The sequence below is a fragment of the Clarias gariepinus genome, chromosome 16 (genome assembly GCF_024256425.1).
Source record: "Clarias gariepinus isolate MV-2021 ecotype Netherlands chromosome 16, CGAR_prim_01v2, whole genome shotgun sequence".
Taxonomy (NCBI): Eukaryota; Metazoa; Chordata; class Actinopteri; order Siluriformes; family Clariidae; genus Clarias; species Clarias gariepinus.
The window spans coordinates 22,505,332-22,521,909 of record NC_071115.1 but is presented as its reverse complement, the minus strand read 5'-3'; the positions used below and the strand labels follow the sequence as shown (position 1 = coordinate 22,521,909).

The 16,578-nt window shown below is 39.4% G+C and overlaps 1 protein-coding gene across 1 annotated transcript; it reads left to right on the top strand.

Annotated features, from left to right (window-relative positions):
• Window positions 1-339: 339 nt before the first annotated feature.
• On the top strand, window positions 340-16,560 carry gna13b (guanine nucleotide binding protein (G protein), alpha 13b). The gene is made up of 4 exons (XM_053515222.1): window positions 340-688; window positions 9,450-9,667; window positions 11,600-11,650; window positions 15,680-16,560. Exons 1-4 carry the CDS (start codon window positions 385-387, stop codon window positions 16,250-16,252), a joined length of 1,146 nt encoding a protein of 381 aa, XP_053371197.1. The 5' UTR covers window positions 340-384; the 3' UTR covers window positions 16,253-16,560.
• The last annotated feature ends 18 nt before the right edge of the window (window positions 16,561-16,578 follow it).

The following is a 16,578-nucleotide window of genomic DNA, read 5'->3' as shown; positions in this document are numbered from 1 at the left end:
GGATTTATTCCCACTGGTTTTTAAAATCTATTTACATTTTTAAAAACTAATCTATTTACATTATTTAGTCAGGGAAGTGTTTTGGTTAAACTGTCTCTCAACCCAAGTACTAAACACTGACTTCTACACACCTTTAGAGGAAATTTTGAGATTTATTATTATTATTATTATTATTATTAATAAGCCAGTAGACCTCCAGGGAGTTATTTATAGCAATACATTGCTTCGTCTGTGAATAAACGTTTGAAAGTAGGCAGCTCAGGATCGTGCACGCGCTTTTACCTCGCGCCCACAGATCTCCTGCTGTGAGCGTGCGTGTGTTTGTGCGAGTGTGCGTGTGGCGCGCGCAGCTCTGCTCTGCTTATCCCCTCCCTACTTGTATCGATGAAAGTTTGTGTTACAAAGATGGCGGATTTCCTGCCGTCCCGGTCCTTTCTATCCGTATGTTTCCCCAAATGTCTACTCAACACCAGCGAAGCGGAGCAGTTAAGGATATCCAAAGAGATCGACAGATGTATTTCGAAGGACAAAACGTACGTAAAACGACTAGTGAAGATACTTTTGCTCGGCGCCGGCGAAAGCGGCAAGTCCACTTTCCTCAAGCAGATGCGCATCATACACGGACAGGATTTCGACCAGCTGGCCCGAGAGGAGTTCCGACCGACTATCTACAGTAACGTTATCAAAGGTGGGTGCTGGAGAACCATTTTGTTAATATGTTATAACCTGCTTTTGTTTCGTTTTAATCCCTCGGGGTTGTGTGTAACAGTGGCGTGGAAGTTGTTAAGGCCGTAACCCAAACACCAGCACGCTCCCTACATAACTGTACTGTATGCGTTTTGATACATGATCCGCTCGCGCACACTTCTGAGTGCACTTCAATCGGCGCGGACGGTTTCTGAGCTCTAACGCCAAGCTAAAGCTAACTGGCTAGTATTGGTGTGTCCCAAACTAAAAGTGGAAGAAACGCCCATGTTTGTTTTGAAGCGTCGTGACTTAAACAAAATAAAAGCGGTAAACAATGATTGTTTAGTGTCGCATTGTTAAAATGCAAGTATTTGAAAATTTGTGAAGAAAATAACAAGTTAAATAGAACGTATATATGTTTTTCTTTAAAGAAGTAACAAACACGGTGTCTGGTTAGCCTTAGCCATAGCAATCTGGATGTCTGAAATGCTAACAACCAAAACAGCTATGTTTTAGAACACACCAAGCAACACTTAATTTTCGTCTGTAATAATGTTTATTTTAAGCCTTTACTTGAGTTTATTCACGTTTTAATTTATGTACTTGTATGTTAATTTTATTTATTATTATTGTATAGTAACACTAGGTTGTGTATAGTGTTAGCGTTACTAAATATCACCTGACAAAGTAAAACATGCTAAAGTAGGTTTGGACATCAGGCCTAAAAATTACTCACAATTACTTCTATAGTACTTACGCTTTTTACTTGTAATAATATTATTAAATTAATTAATTCTCGACTATTCAGTATGTGTAAGAAATAACACTCTGGACTGTGCTCTTATAGGAAAACTATACCTAACTGTGGATTAATTCCCTGGACCAGCATGACCCAACCCCTTTTACACACACCACTTATATTTGTTATATTAAAGTCCGTTGTCTTAATCTGTTATCATTCACTTTAGATAATAGAGGAACTTTTGACACACACACCAGGCCCTGAGTATGAGCTGTTCAGAAACATGATTTGTGCTGTTATAGGAAAATAATGAACATGTGGTGTGATTCATGTCCACATAACTGTTCTTCAACCACGGCAGTTTTGCCACTGATAAAATAAAATAGCAGAATTATGTCATACATGGAAATATAAGTCAATTATAAAAATATCAAAAGATTGGTTAAAAATTATTTCCTCTGATCAAAATATTTAAAGCTTTTGCACCATAATTTTTTCCCTCTGTCTTGTTCATGACATTGATATGACAAAAGCAGATTCTTGGATTACTGACAAACCACTTTGAGGACAGTTTCCCTGTTGGAAAACTTTTTTTTCAATGTTAATAAACATCTTGTGGAAAATGTAACCATATCAGTGATTGTTTTGTTAGAAAAATGTATATATTGTAGAAAAAAATCTAATGTGTTAGAATGAGCACATGAATACAAACCTGTGATTTGCCTTTCAGTGCCGTCTCTCAGTCTAAATTAAATATTTAGAAATGATATTATCATGTAGTTCCCTTCTTTACTGTCCCTAAACCTAAAGTGTTTGCTTGCGGTTTCTCGAAGAGCGTTGCAGTTACTCAATTTGTGTTATTATTAGACCCCAGGCAACACAAAGTCATGTGAGTGCCAAAAAATGCATGCGTTTCTCAGATTCTGTGGCTCTTCTGATCCGATTCACTGACCATAATGTGTATTGTAGAATGACGTGAAGATGTAGTCAACATTTTTGTTGACATTACTGCTTTTGTTTTTTAAAATTTTTCAGAAGAAACTTTCAGAGTCAGATTGGTAATAAAACCGAGCCCAGGGTCAAGTTTCTGTCTGTGCCTTGGTGATGTTTTAACAATGAAAAAGCACATTTATTTACTCTTATTTGTGAATGTAATTTAATTTTAGTCCTTTAAAATTACTCATTAGACATATCTCAGGCTGTATAGGTTTGTAAAGTCAGTATGGCTTATATTACAAATAATATCGAGTATAGCTCTTGGTTGCAAATGGCTTCTTATCGGCCACATGTTGCAGGGCAGTGGGAGGACAACACAACATAAGAAGACAACATGGGGACATGAAATCGTTCAGAGATCATAAAGAGAATTTATATCCTGAATGATTGTGTGTTAAACTCAGTAGGACGTTGAAGCCAAATGACTTGCTGGTGGCCCTAGACTGTAAAATCTGTTATACTTTATATACTACACCGAGGAAGAAGAAATATGGCTCTCAAATGGTTCCCTGTTGGAGTTGTGGTGCAATACACAGTGTTGAAATAATTTCATACAGATCTGAGGGCACCTATATAGTAAGTAACAGGCTGTGTCTCAAATGCCTCCTTGTATAATTAGACAGTTATAGTACTCCTGGAAAATATATACAGCACAATATGGGTCTTTTTAGTGCATTTAAATAGATAATAAGAAACACAATACCCTTCCCAAGTGTACCATGCCCTACAGAAGTCTTGGCACCCTTTGTACAGTTGAGAAATCTTGAGGTTACTCACGCACGCATGAATGAGTCGTGTGGCTGTAGCAACCCACACTAATCAAAGCATGAGGTATCATTAAAACTAAAAGTTTTTTTTGATGGTCATGAACACTACAGCTGTTAGATTCAGTCGGTGATGCAGTTTAAGCAATCATTGGTTGATTGATTCAAATAATTAAATAGTGTGGTCACTTTTTAATTCAGAATCAATCAAGAATTCACATCAATTCAAATTTTAAATTTCCTAAAATCATATCACAGCCTTTGCAGATAATAGAAACTGCTTGCATTTTGCATTTAGTGAAAGTATTGCTATTGCTTCTTTTGAGTTTATGGGCATTTGCTGCAATACCAACACCTACTGCACTGGAGTGTGGAGCAGACTATTGACAGGAAAAAAGAGACACTTGCGCAAGTTCCAATGTGTATTAGATGCTTTTGTATTACCAAATGTAAGATATCTTTATGAAGCACTCGTGCTTTTGGTGTTGTGGTGGGGTTAGTGGTTCAGGGGCTTGTAAAAGCCCACTAGGAACTATGATATTTCAACCTTAAACCTGACTGCCTCTCTCAGAAGGTTTAGACTTTGCAGCTATTAAAAATCAGGAATGATTTTGAGAAGTGCAGAATCAATGTCATTGGTTCTGAGCCCTATGAAAAACGAGGAATAGTTATGATTCTGTGTGGGTGTGTCGAGGACAGGCATTGTACACAAAAACAAAAAAATAAATATTATTAAAATAAACACAATTGTTCGGGGGTTTTGTTGCACCACTTAAAATAACTCGTTAAAGAAGAAGTTTAAGTTGAAAGTACCATCAACTGTCTGCATTGGTCTTTTTACAAATTATGTTTTTACTCATTGTGCTATTTTAATACCAGCTTTGTGGAAAGCATTGTTCATTGTAAAGCACAATCACACAGAGTATGGTTTTTGATGTCCAGCTATGTATAGAGTTTCTCTAGAGCTTTAGGGTTTGCTGGTTTCCAGTGAAAGTAGGACAAGTTCGTTGTTATTGATGACTGTAAAGATAAACATGAAAGGAAGTGTAGAGGACATTACAGGCTGCCTTCTTCCCGGTGCATAAGTTCATAGTTTAGAAATGTTTAATTAATCATTAATTGATTAACGACCGTTAGGAATTTGACTGACTAAAAATGTTAACAAATATGGGTTGTTTTGCATGTAGTGAAAACCTTGACAACCCAGCTGTAATAAAGGGTTAGCTTAGCTATAAATTGATGTCTCACTACACTGACCCCAAAGTCGTGTTTTTTTTTTTGTTTTTGTTTTTTTTTTACATTTATAATGCAGATGAAATGATCAGTTGGCCAGTGACCTGAATTGGCTGTTTTTTCGTTTGACTGGCCAGGAATGCTGATCTGCTAATCAGCCTCATATATAAAAGAGATTCTAAAGCGAACGTAAAAGCTTCCGAATGTCGCAACGGAAACACATTTATACGGAAGTACGTGATCAAAAAATTGTGCGCGTTGAAATTTTTTTAAACTCTGTAAGTGAATTAGTATCAAACCCTTTTATTACACACACTCCCACTTTAAACACCAATTAGTTGGAAATCGTATGCATTAGAAGCCACACCTGCCCACATTATAACCCACACACGCCTGTGTGCTCATAGCCACTCAAGCCACAACATAAACTGAGGGAGAAATGTCCTTCATTGTTAACGTGTTGGCCATCGGTTAAGAAAAACTTACCTTTAGCCGTGTATGATTGTCTAAAGTCTCTATGAGTGACGGGGCAGAGTATTAAACTAGCAAAAGTAATCCATAACTACCTTCTGACTAACCTGAGAAAGGAGAGTAACCAGCATAATTAAGCGTGGGGGCTTTTCTCGAGTACAGTATGGCACAGCTTGCTTGGGGGTGGAACTACTGAGGACATGCATACTGGGGGAATTATTTTGCTAATCTGAACCATCTGGGTAAAAATAAAGTACTAATAGTGTCAAACAGTGGTGTTTCCTTGAATAGCGGATGTGATGTCATTGGTGGTGATATTATATAACTCAGTGCTTATGAGTAGTTGTGGCTGATACTCATTGAGGGGATTTCCAGGCATCTTATTACTGTAAAGATTTTCATGCCAAGATTGACATGTGCAACCATGTAATAAATTTACTGTTCTAACTAATATGGTGATCTTTTTTTTTAATCGCGGTATATGATGCGTCAGTTCTCGGAACAGATCTTGTGTTGTCGGTGCAACTCCTATAAAATCCCTTAAGTGTAAAGGTCTCAGCAGGAAGAAAGTAAGATTGTCACTATGGTTACATCTGCTTACACCAGACATAACTCATCCTGTTTTTGTTTTACAGTTTGAGATCAATAATTTTATCCTTTATTAGATAATATGTTGGTTAAATTGTGAGTAACGCTTGAATGCAGAGCTAGTCAAAATCGGTTGTTGTCATGGTTACACTGCACAAGGAATATTGATTTAAAAGTGGTAGCTAACGTACTGTTGGCGTTTCCGGCATGCCAGTTGGTTAGTTAATTGCTTTAATACAGACTTAATGGAAGCATATATTTATGATTTATCATTGTCTGTCAGTTTTTTATAGCATATGGTGTTTGCGACCTCAATAAAGTCAACACGGACTAAGTGAAGGTTCTTCTTTAGTGTCTTGATCTTCACGTGGCTGTGTAACATCGAGAAGAGTTATAAAGAAAACGCTAATTATTCAGCCTATTAGTGTAGGCGTGTGACTTGTGTCGGGGTGTAACGCACACCCGTTATCTACATCTGTATCTGCTGAATGCTCAAACAGTGGTGACTTCAGATGTCGTGTGGACCTTTTCTGGCAAGCTTTCTGTCTAATGTGCACACCACGCTACCTTGGGATCGGAATTTAACCCGCTCGGGAGGCGATTTCTTAAGCCAAAATTTCATATTTGGTATTTCGTGAAGCATTTTTCCATAAAAAAATTATGTAAATGGAGATTCTGTTCCAGCCATCATTATAATATAGAAACAATCAAAACATTTTAAAATGACATGCAAGTGAAGTAAAATATGAAATAAATAGTCATTAAACCCTCACTTAACCTTAATGTACAGTATGATTCCTCTTGGCATTGTTTTAAAAATGAAACTGAAAGTCACTCCGCCTTCTTCTTGCTACCATCCTTGCCAACATTCTTGAGATCTATGGTGGTGTATTCACTAAAATTGCATAAAACGGCAAAAAGAAATACGCAAAAAATCTCTTCTTATGTCGTGGAATATTTCCTAAAAGAATTAAGAAAATTCTTGAGTCTGTGTGTATAAAAAAAAAATAATAAAATAAAATTTATATAAATATATAACCTAAGTTTTATATAATAACAAATTGTTTTTTTCCAAAGTGACCGAAAAAAGGAGGAAACTGTCTACCTGTTCCTGTGCCTGAACATTTTCCCTTTGAGTTGTAATGATTGTGGGAATTTTGCTGATGTCTGGCAACCCTCATCCTTCCTCTATGTATATCAAACTAGAAGGCAGCAAAGCTAGACGTTACTGTGCAATTTCAGTGTGTGTTTTGTCCTCGGAGCCACAATGATTACAGTGTTAATGATGAGCATTATTCAAATCTTAACTTTATGCAAATGTGTTATGGTGCTGTTGTCGCTCTGTTACTTCTTTGTGTGTTGCACGGAAAATGGCTTGTTGTCTTATTCCCTCTTGGCTGTAGACACTGGGTCAGCGTGCTGAATCTGTGTGTTTTTGTTGTAGTTAATACATCTGTATTTTACATAAACTGATTTTTTTTTTTCCTGTTACATGTCACACTTTATCTGTATTTGTTTCCCTGTGCCATGCGCTTATGTGTTGTTTTAGCTTTTTAACCTAAACCACCCCCAAACTCATGGACCAGCATTACCAAAACAACAGTTGCCTAGCATAGCATTTTCAATAATGCATCAATCCAAACAATCCCATTGTACCAGCAAATGTGTGTTTTGGGAGCTTCATAGATCTAAAACCATGGGCAAACATTGTACAAACAAACATGATCTAATGTTCGACCAAACAAAGACAGGTCTAGTAACATTAGCTGGGTTGTGGGTTATCAGACTACTGACTGTGAAACTAACAAATTGGGATTACCCAGCACAAACTTTACCAAAAGGGAAAAAATAATACACACCCATTGTTTATGTTAAAAAAAGTGAATGTTACCTGTTCAGCAGGAACAGAACAAACTTTTCATCCCTCTTTATGCCTTTGAGCTCACAGAGATCTCTCCACAGTTGAAATGTCGCTGCTACATTGACGTGGCTCTTTGCCCTTGTCTTATCTAATAACTTACTTATCATTTGTTGCTCTTCTGATCATCTTTTTGGGCATTTGTGTCTCAACGGTGAGAAGAGACTGAAGCTCAACATCTAACGCTTTCACTGCGCGCCAAAGCATGTTACCGAATACATATTTGCCCTACAAATCTTATTTTCATCGCAACTTTAAGTTTAGACATGTAGATATTATACTAGTTCGCAATATTGTAGCATATTTTAAGTCCGCTACGTTAATGAGCGCTATCGAACAAAAGCCGAAGGTTTCCAAAGCGACTATGTTGATTTGAATGCAGTGTGACTTAAATAATGAACACTGTTGTGGACATTTGTATAGTAGTAGTTTTGTTCTCTGTAACTGTACATGTCACTGGGCAGTAATAGTTCATATCAATAGTGAAAGCATAAATATAAATCTCAGGGTAGGCAGCTCCGCTGTGAGCTTGACCAAGTTGTAGTTTTTTTCATGCAGAAAAAACCTCCCCACTGTGTTGCGATAGGCTCAGATGTTGGAGTTTCCCTTTTTTGCCGTTTATTTTATAATTAATTTTGAAGAAGTTTGTAAAATTGTTTGATAAAAAGCAAGCTTGAGTTAAATTGAGCTAAAAGTCCTTATTCACACACTTACTTGAGTATATTATATACGTCTGAAGGATTAAAGTGGCGTCCACTAGACACGTCGGAGCCAAAACACCCAGTCCGTCGGGTCTCACAGCTGAGCTGTCATGTTAAACGATTTTATGCACAGCAATGCTAAACACCCTGATGATCTCCTTTAAAACTTTATGTTCGCGGTGAGATTTCTTCTCTAGAAAATCCGGTCATGTTCAGGGTGCAATTTGCTGTGTGCAAAAGAGTTGTTAGCAAGAGTTTAAAGCAATAAAAAAAAAAAAAGTTTTGTTTTTGATCATTTTTAAAGTCTGTTCTATTTTTGTCCTGAAACAGGAAATAAAAGGGTTAAACTGTTTGTTTGCACACGGATAAACAAGCATGGACTTGTCCTCGCACTGCGGATTTTGGACTTGACCCAGTGTATATTAGAGATTTCTGGAGATTTGGGAATGTTCCTGAGGGCATGCAGGCCTGCACACACAAGACTTAAAAGGAAAGATGTGATCACGTGTGCGAGATTTTTGTTGCGGTTAATCGTCAGTGTATCTCAAGGCCTCCTGTCCAAAATGATTCATTTGTTCATGGTGTTTAAAAAAAAAAAAAAAGTTTACTATTGCGTCTGCTGTTTCCAACAGGCTTAGGTTTGTAACCTGGACGTCAGAATGCATTGTTTTTTGTAAAACGTCTTATCTTGAGTTTATATTTTTGTCCCCTACCCACCTTTACTCTCTAAGCTTTTTGCTTTGTGCTTCAGTTGTCTAGTCAGGAATTTAAAAGATCACAATCAGCCCTTCTCTCTAGATGACTGTCGATGAAGGACGCCCTTCCACTTTCGAAAAAAAACTAAACGGTGACCATCTGTCCTGTAGTGACCTACAAAGAGGTGGAGAACTCTTACACGTTATGTTAGGACAGAACTCCTGCTTAAGACAGAGCATATCTCTCCTCACCTGTTTAAATGTCTGCTACTGCTTCCTGTTTATCTTGTTTAATGGAACTTTCTAAAAAATAAAAAAGATGTAAGCTTTCAGTTTAGAGTAAGCAGCATTAAACGTGTATTAAGTGCCATTTTCACAGACTGGTGTCTGTGGTGTGTTGAGAGTTAATGATCATAGCTTCAACACCACCGTTATTTTGCGTTCGTAGGAACAGGTATGGCCGGTTTCAACCAATCCAGCTCCCAATTTATTGTGAACTAGGAAAAATGTTTTGAAGCCTCATGAACTGGGAGGCATGAGGGAATCATAACGTCATGACAGCCATTGAGTGTATGCAGTGTCCTGAATGATTTTTGTACTATCTGTACTGTTTATAATAGTGACGGTTGTGATCCCTTTCTCTCTCTCTCTCAGGTATTCGTGTCCTAGTGGATGCACGGGAAAAGCTACACATCCCATGGGGCGACGAAAAAAATCAGACCCACGGCGAGGCACTGATGAGTTTTGACACACGCTCGGCTCAGGGCATGGTGGAGTCTAAAATCTTTCTGCAGTTTCTGCCAGCAGTTCGTGCTTTGTGGGCCGACAGTGGTATACAGCATGCCTATGACCGCCGCCGTGAATTTCAACTGGTGAGAGAGACGCACACACTCACTCTCTTCATTTTTGGTGAAAATTTTATCCTCTGGGACAAGTCATTTTGTGACTTGTTTCTATGTTAGTATGTTTCCTCTCCAACCACTTTAATAGGAATCCCTATATAGACGTATAGCCTCCTAGGCAGTTAAAACCGCTGTGGCCATTCTGCTCCGACCTTTTTTTCATTAACAGGTTGTTTCTGACCACAGAACCACCACTCACCACATACTATAAACCATTAGTGCTTATTTACAGAAGACACACCAATAACGTTGCTATATTGGAGAAAGTTGGCATTAACTTGAAAATTTATTTAGGGTGTCAGATTTTTTCCTAGTTTATCACTGGCTCACAGAATCATTCAAGTACCCACTTGTGTGTGTTATTATTTCATTTTTAAGTTATTTGTAAGCAATCTTCGTTTACAACATAAGCAACTCTTTAGCATGTTAATTTTTATGATGTATTCTTTTTAAACACTCGTTCTCTATTACAGTGAAGCAGATACAGTCGATTGTGGCACTTCCTCCCTCTTTCTCTCTTCCTCCCTCTCCCTCTCTTTTTCTCTTGCTCTCTTTCTTTCTCTCTCTCTTGCGCTCTCCTTTCTCCCTTGAGTCATGACAGTGAGAGCTTTTAGAGATGTTTATATCTGAGCGGAAGTGCAGACCGCATTAGCAGCGCACTCATCTCACAGAAAAATCTCTTTCCGCTCACGGACAGAAAAACACAGCCGCGCAGTCGAAGCTTGTTTATGTACGCCCATCCTCAGAGATGGAAGACGCTGCTGATGTGACCTTTTCTTACTACAGTTTCAAAGTGCCCATGTGCAGATTTGTATTATTATTATTATTATTATTATTATTATTATTGTTATTATACACTGTCCATGCCACTGATCGTGACTTATCTCACATACGAAGTGGTGATACACTTGGGTTTTCTACAGAACAGTGTGAGAACTGAGATATCAAAGCTCACAGGAAGCACCAACTGAGAGTGCTGCTCTACTGCAGTGACCTGTTTTAACACCTCGCCTTTAGGCGTGCTTCGAAGGAAATGCACAAAACCTGTGAGCTCAGCCTCATTTTTTGCTAGCTGCGGTAACAGCAGCTTTCTAGTGCAAAGGCCACAGCTCCGGACTTTAGATTGTTATGGTTTTGATTTCAGTGATTTTTAACAGCGCTCACTTGTCCGATCCCTCTCAGAACGGCATCACTTTTCTTAATGGCATTCATTTCACAAGGTTCGGAAACTGTGAAAGCCTGTGAGATTCTGAGACAATAACTTCTGTGAAATCGGACCGCATCCCCCAGGGTGCTGAGACACAGAGTGCGCAAAGTGTGCTGTGTGAATCGGCATATTATGGTGCTCGATGCTGCCATTATGTGTTAAGTAAATTGTGGCCATAAAAAGATGCGTGTGGTCAGAAATACAACACCCAACCAGTAGTGTTCAAATGCATAATCAGGGACCAAGAGGAAATCCTACCTTACACCTTTTCACCATTACTCTTTCCTGTTTTGTAATTTGTAACCTTTTGCTAATGCACCACTTCTCCACCATGTGTTGACCCGCTGGATTTACTTCCCTTTAGACGTCTTGATTATTTAGCTTACCATGAACAGTGACTCGGCTCTACAAACGATACAGTGTGAACTTATTTCATGTCTTTGTGGTTTCTCTGATGATAGATTGCTCATGTCTGTCTTCTTATATGTCGTATTAGTTCAAGTCATGACCTTCTACTGCACTTAGACGTGTACCCTGCTATGACATGATTTGTTTGTTTGTTTATTTATTTATTTATTTTTATTCAGACATTTTGGGTTTTATGAATATTGATTTTTTTTTCCAAGGGCACCGATGTGATAGTTATAACTGACCTCTGTGTTTTTGTTTTTGTTTTGTTTTTTTCCCCCTCTCAGGGTGAATCAGTGAAATATTTCTTGGATAACCTGGAAAAACTTGGAATGCCGGTAAGCACAACCTTTCATAAAACTCTGACACAGGCATGTGTACACATACACCTAGTCTCACACACTGTATTAGGACTGTGCTTCCCCTGGACCCGACGTATCGGTTATTGGTTGCACTTGGAGCGCTTACGTGTACATGCACACATTCAGAGGGAAGTGAAAGTCCTGTGTAGAACATATCCGCTGGTGAACACACTTGGCACTCACGCTGACGGTTTTGTTTCAAGCCCGGAGGTGGATGAAGAATAAATGTATTAGCTCGCACCATAGACACGGGTGAAGGCAAAGTTTTGCTATGTTTTTCGATTTAAAGCTCTAATGAATAAGCTAGAGTGACGTGTGTATGTGTGTGTGTGTGTACCAGAACAAACTCCTTGAGCCCACGTGAGAAACTAAAAAGGGACCCTATGCTCTTCTTCTGAGTGATGCTGGATAGCGTGATTATGAGTCATTCTTTGTCACACTTAAACCAAACAGGCAACAGTACTGCAAGTGTTGTAAGATGTGTGATCTTTGGTAATGAGCATTAGTCGTTTTCGATTGAATGTTTGAGCTTTTAGCTTTAAAGGCAGTAGTTGAAGAAACTCTTTTCAGTTTCTTTTGCAGTGCCATGTGCTGTTCTCTAACCAATACATTTGCCTGGGAATGGGAAAACGTTCTTTGTTTAGCGGCCATAAACCTTTCAGACACCTGCGTCTGCTCTGTCGTCAGCTGTCTCGCCTCAGACCTCTGTTGTACCATCTCTCTGTGTTTGCATGATGCAGGTGCTCAACTTGACGTCATCTCACATAGCGCTCTCGCTCTTAAGAGGAAGTGTGCGGTTCCTGAGTTTACGCTGAAATAGTCATCGAAACGAAGATGAACATCACAGTGATGCAGTGTCTCTCCAAATAATTAGCAAAAAAGACTTAAACTTTTGAAGTCCTTGTGTCAGATGTTACTATAGAAGTGGCTATGTACAGATGACTAAGTGACAATGTATATATTACGCATGTGCGCGAGTGTGCTGATGCGCCTGCTTACTAACCGCAGCATTAGGGGATTTTTTTTTTTTTTAGATTTTTGGTGTCTTCCACTGGTAAAGCCCCTGTTTTTTTTTTTTTTGTTGTTGTTGTTTTTTTTTATAAAGGGTTTATGGAAGAACATGTACACACCAATCAGCCATAACATTAACACAGACACCAAGTGAATTAAAAAAACAAAAAAAAACACATAATTGATTATCAGTAAACTGAGGACAGGGACATGAGCACCCTAGACTCACCCTAAAAGTGCACAGCAACCCGCCACATACAGGACCCCCACCCCCATCCCCCTCCCAACTCTCTTAATCTCGATCTGATTGATTACCCATGTGATGCGCTGGACAAACAACCCTCATCCACGGAGGCCCCGCCCCATAACACAGAGCACCCAAAGGAATCCACTCCGTTTGCCAGACACCACAGCACCGCCCTAGAGGTCCATTAGAGCCACACCCTAAGGGGCCCTGACAGCATAAGAAGAACCCAAAACTTAGGTGGTTTTAAAGTCATGGCTGATCTGTGTGTGTAGTGTGTGTTAATCTCTATTGGAAATGTTCCTGCAACAAAGGTGTGAACTTTATGTGTGTTTCCATCGCACACAGAATTTCCGAGTGTCTCTCACTCACTCAACGCCCCCCCCCCCTTTTTTTTTCTTTTTTGTTGCTAAAGCCTACTCCAAGTGAAACATTTTTTGCTCATTTAGCCAGTGTTATGTGTTGCAGGTGCTCACAATGGAAACACACACATGCACACACATAGGCAGGACATCAAACAGTGCATGTTTCCATTTCCAAAGGTGACTAGTTGGACCCAGGACAAGCACATTTCTGTGTCCAGGCACTTTAGTTGTCCTGCTTATTTTAAATTTTTTTACGTCACCTGTTTACTGTGGGTTTTATCAGTTAGCCCCCCCCCCCCCCCCCCCCCCCCCCAATTCAGAAAGTGAAAGTAAATGTGTGTTACGGATTTCCTTTCAGCCTGTCGTTAAATGTATTTATGGAGTGTGTGTGTAGTATTACCTCATACAGTACTGCTGCAACACTCCATATCCTCCTACGCACTATAGATATACACGAAGGGGTTTATCTGATGTGTAACCTCATCCTTTTTGGATTTTACGCTCTTGCCCGAATGTCAATACGAGAGTACATGTAAACCGTTCCATTTTAAAGAGAATGGAGCCCTGGATTTCGATTACGATGCAACTCAATATCTTTAAAAAATATTTGAAACAACAATATGGTAAAATAGATGTTTAAGGCCTTGTTCACATGGTCCTTAAATTTCTGGATAAACGAACTTGCTCTGAACGTTCTAGATATTTATGTTGCATTTTGTAGTGGTGCTTGATTGACTTCTACACCGGCGTTCGTTTGGCTCTGTCTATTGTCAGCCTGCAGCCCAAATTGTAGTTTGTGTGTTAACCTGAGGGGGCAGTGTGTCGGGAACTGGATATGAAAGCCCGCCACTACTGGGTTCACTCTCTGACTGCACAACGACGGATTAAAGGAAGTTTTTTTTTTTTTTGTGGTTTATGAAAAAATTATTTACATATAACAATTTATTTTATTTTATTTTGCCTTTTTCCGTATTTCCCTATGTATAGCATGTAGGATCATGGGATATATCCGGTCCTCCGAAGCGTAAAATGAACGCGAAGAAAACGCACTAGAAGCGGTTTCCTCGCGTTCCTTGGGATTTGACCGCCAAGAAAAAGCTGCAACATTTTTTTAACCTTGTATACACGTGCAGCCAGACAAACGCACATCACCAAAGCCCGTGTGAACACTCTCATTGACTCCTATGTGTAGAAAACACTCGCCGCTTGATCAGCGCTCACCGGACACTACGAACGCAAGAAAAACAATGGATTTTAACGCCCGTAAAAGGCCTAATACTTTCTAGTCTAGTCTATTATCTCTTGTATCAGTAATGGAATGTACATTTTGAAAAAAAAAAACCTAAATTTATATAATTTAAGTTAAATCTGGGACCATGTAGAATATTTAGTGGTACGAAATTATGAAAAAAAAAAAGAATTGTGTATAAATAAATACATCAATAAATGGTAATTTTGTTAATTTTGTCTAGCAGAAATTACATTACATACCAATTTCAGAGTAAATCTGGCACAAAATAATACCGGGAATTTTCTCATCATCCATTTGCCTTAGACATGCTGTAATACAATTTAAGATTGTGCATCATCTACATTGGTCAAAAGTCAGACATAAAGATTAAAACCGATATAGACACCACATGTGATAGATGCAGACAGGCTCCCACAACTCTTCTGCATGCTGTATGTTCTGGACTTTTCTGGAATATTTGGAGAGATAGTAGAGCCATCCCAATTTATTGCATTGTTTGGTGTGCCCTTAGAAAACACTAGTTTTAACCAAAGGAAAATTAAAATGTTGGCCTTCTGCTCCCTCTTGACTAGGAGACTGATTTTGACTAAATGGAACGACCCTGATCCACCAACATTTAGCCGCTGGATAAGGAAAGTGATTTACTTCCTCAAGCTGGAGAAAATTTGCTATACAGTTAGAGGATCTACTGGCACATTCTATATATTTCTATAATATATTAGTCTTTCTTAACTTTTGCTATTCGCATGAACGCAGATAATATTGTACTTTAAAGGAAGGTTGTGGGGAAGATTTTTCTAAATCTAAATGTTATGGCATCCTTGTGTTTGTCTGGTGTTGGGGGGGGGGGGTTTGTTTAGTTCTCTTTTGTTGTGTTTTCTTCTGTATAGTTTGAAAATAAATGAAAAAACTTTGATCAAAAAAGAAATTACTTTACATAACATTATTTAAGAAAATAAAATGTAAAAAATATACAGGATCAAAAATTTGTCTCAGTTATGTTAAAAGTTATTGAAATGGTACGATTAATAAAAATCAAAAGTAAACAGAGTTTAGTGGGATGTAGGGTATGGTCTAGGGAACAAAAAAAAACCACACTAATGATTTATTGCCTTCCTGTATCTCCACCACAGGACTATCTGCCGAGTCAGCAGGACATCTTACTGGCGCGCAGGCCCACCAAAGGCATCCATGAGTACGACTTCGAGATCAAGAACGTCCCGTTTAAGATGGTTGATGTGGGCGGACAGCGGTCCGAGCGCCGTCGTTGGTTCGAGTGCTTCGACAGCGTCACCTCTATCCTCTTTCTGGTTTCATCGAGCGAGTTCGACCAGGTGCTGATGGAGGACCGCCTGACCAACAGGCTGACGGAGTCGCTCAACATCTTCGGCACCATCGTCAACAACCGCGTGTTCAGCAACGTCTCCATCATCCTGTTCCTGAACAAGACCGACCTGCTGGAGGAGAAAGTCAAGACCGTGGCCATCAAGGACTTCTTCCCCGAGTACGAGGGTGACCCGCACAGCTTGGAAGACGTGCAGAAGTTCCTCGTCACGTGCTTCCGCAACCAACGCCGCGAACAACAGAACAAGCCGCTCTACCACCACTTCACCACGGCCATCAACACTGAGAACATTCGCCTCGTCTTCCGGGATGTCAAGGACACCATCTTGCATGACAATCTCAAGCAGCTCATGCTGCAGTGATCCGAACTCGTCCCTCAACTTCCACTGCTTGCGTCCAAGCCTGGACCGCTAAACCTGACTTTAGGGGTTTGTTGGGGGAGGGGGATGGGGAGGGGCGGGGTCACAGAGCAAGTCTTAATTCATGTGTGTGTGTGTGTGTGTGTAAGAGAGAGAATGAGCATTCACACAAGTTCAGGCTCATTAAGAAGAGTATCTGTCTGAGGAAAGAATGAGAGATCGTGTGCTTCTAATCGCCTTTAAAGTTACTCAACTGATCTGTGTGTGTGTGTGTGTGTGTGTGTGTGTGTGTGTGTGTGTGTGTGTGTGTGTGTGTGTGTGCGCGTGTG

Coding starts and splice junctions, on each gene's coding strand:
- gna13b (XM_053515222.1), top strand. CDS start 385: ATGAAAGTTTGTGTTACAAAGATGGCGGATTTCCTGCCGTCCCGGTCC. Junction 9,668..11,599: donor GCCGCCGTGAATTTCAACTG/GTGAGAGAGACG, acceptor TCCCCCTCTCAG/GGTGAATCAGTGAAATATTT. Junction 11,651..15,679: donor TGGAAAAACTTGGAATGCCG/GTAAGCACAACC, acceptor TCTCCACCACAG/GACTATCTGCCGAGTCAGCA.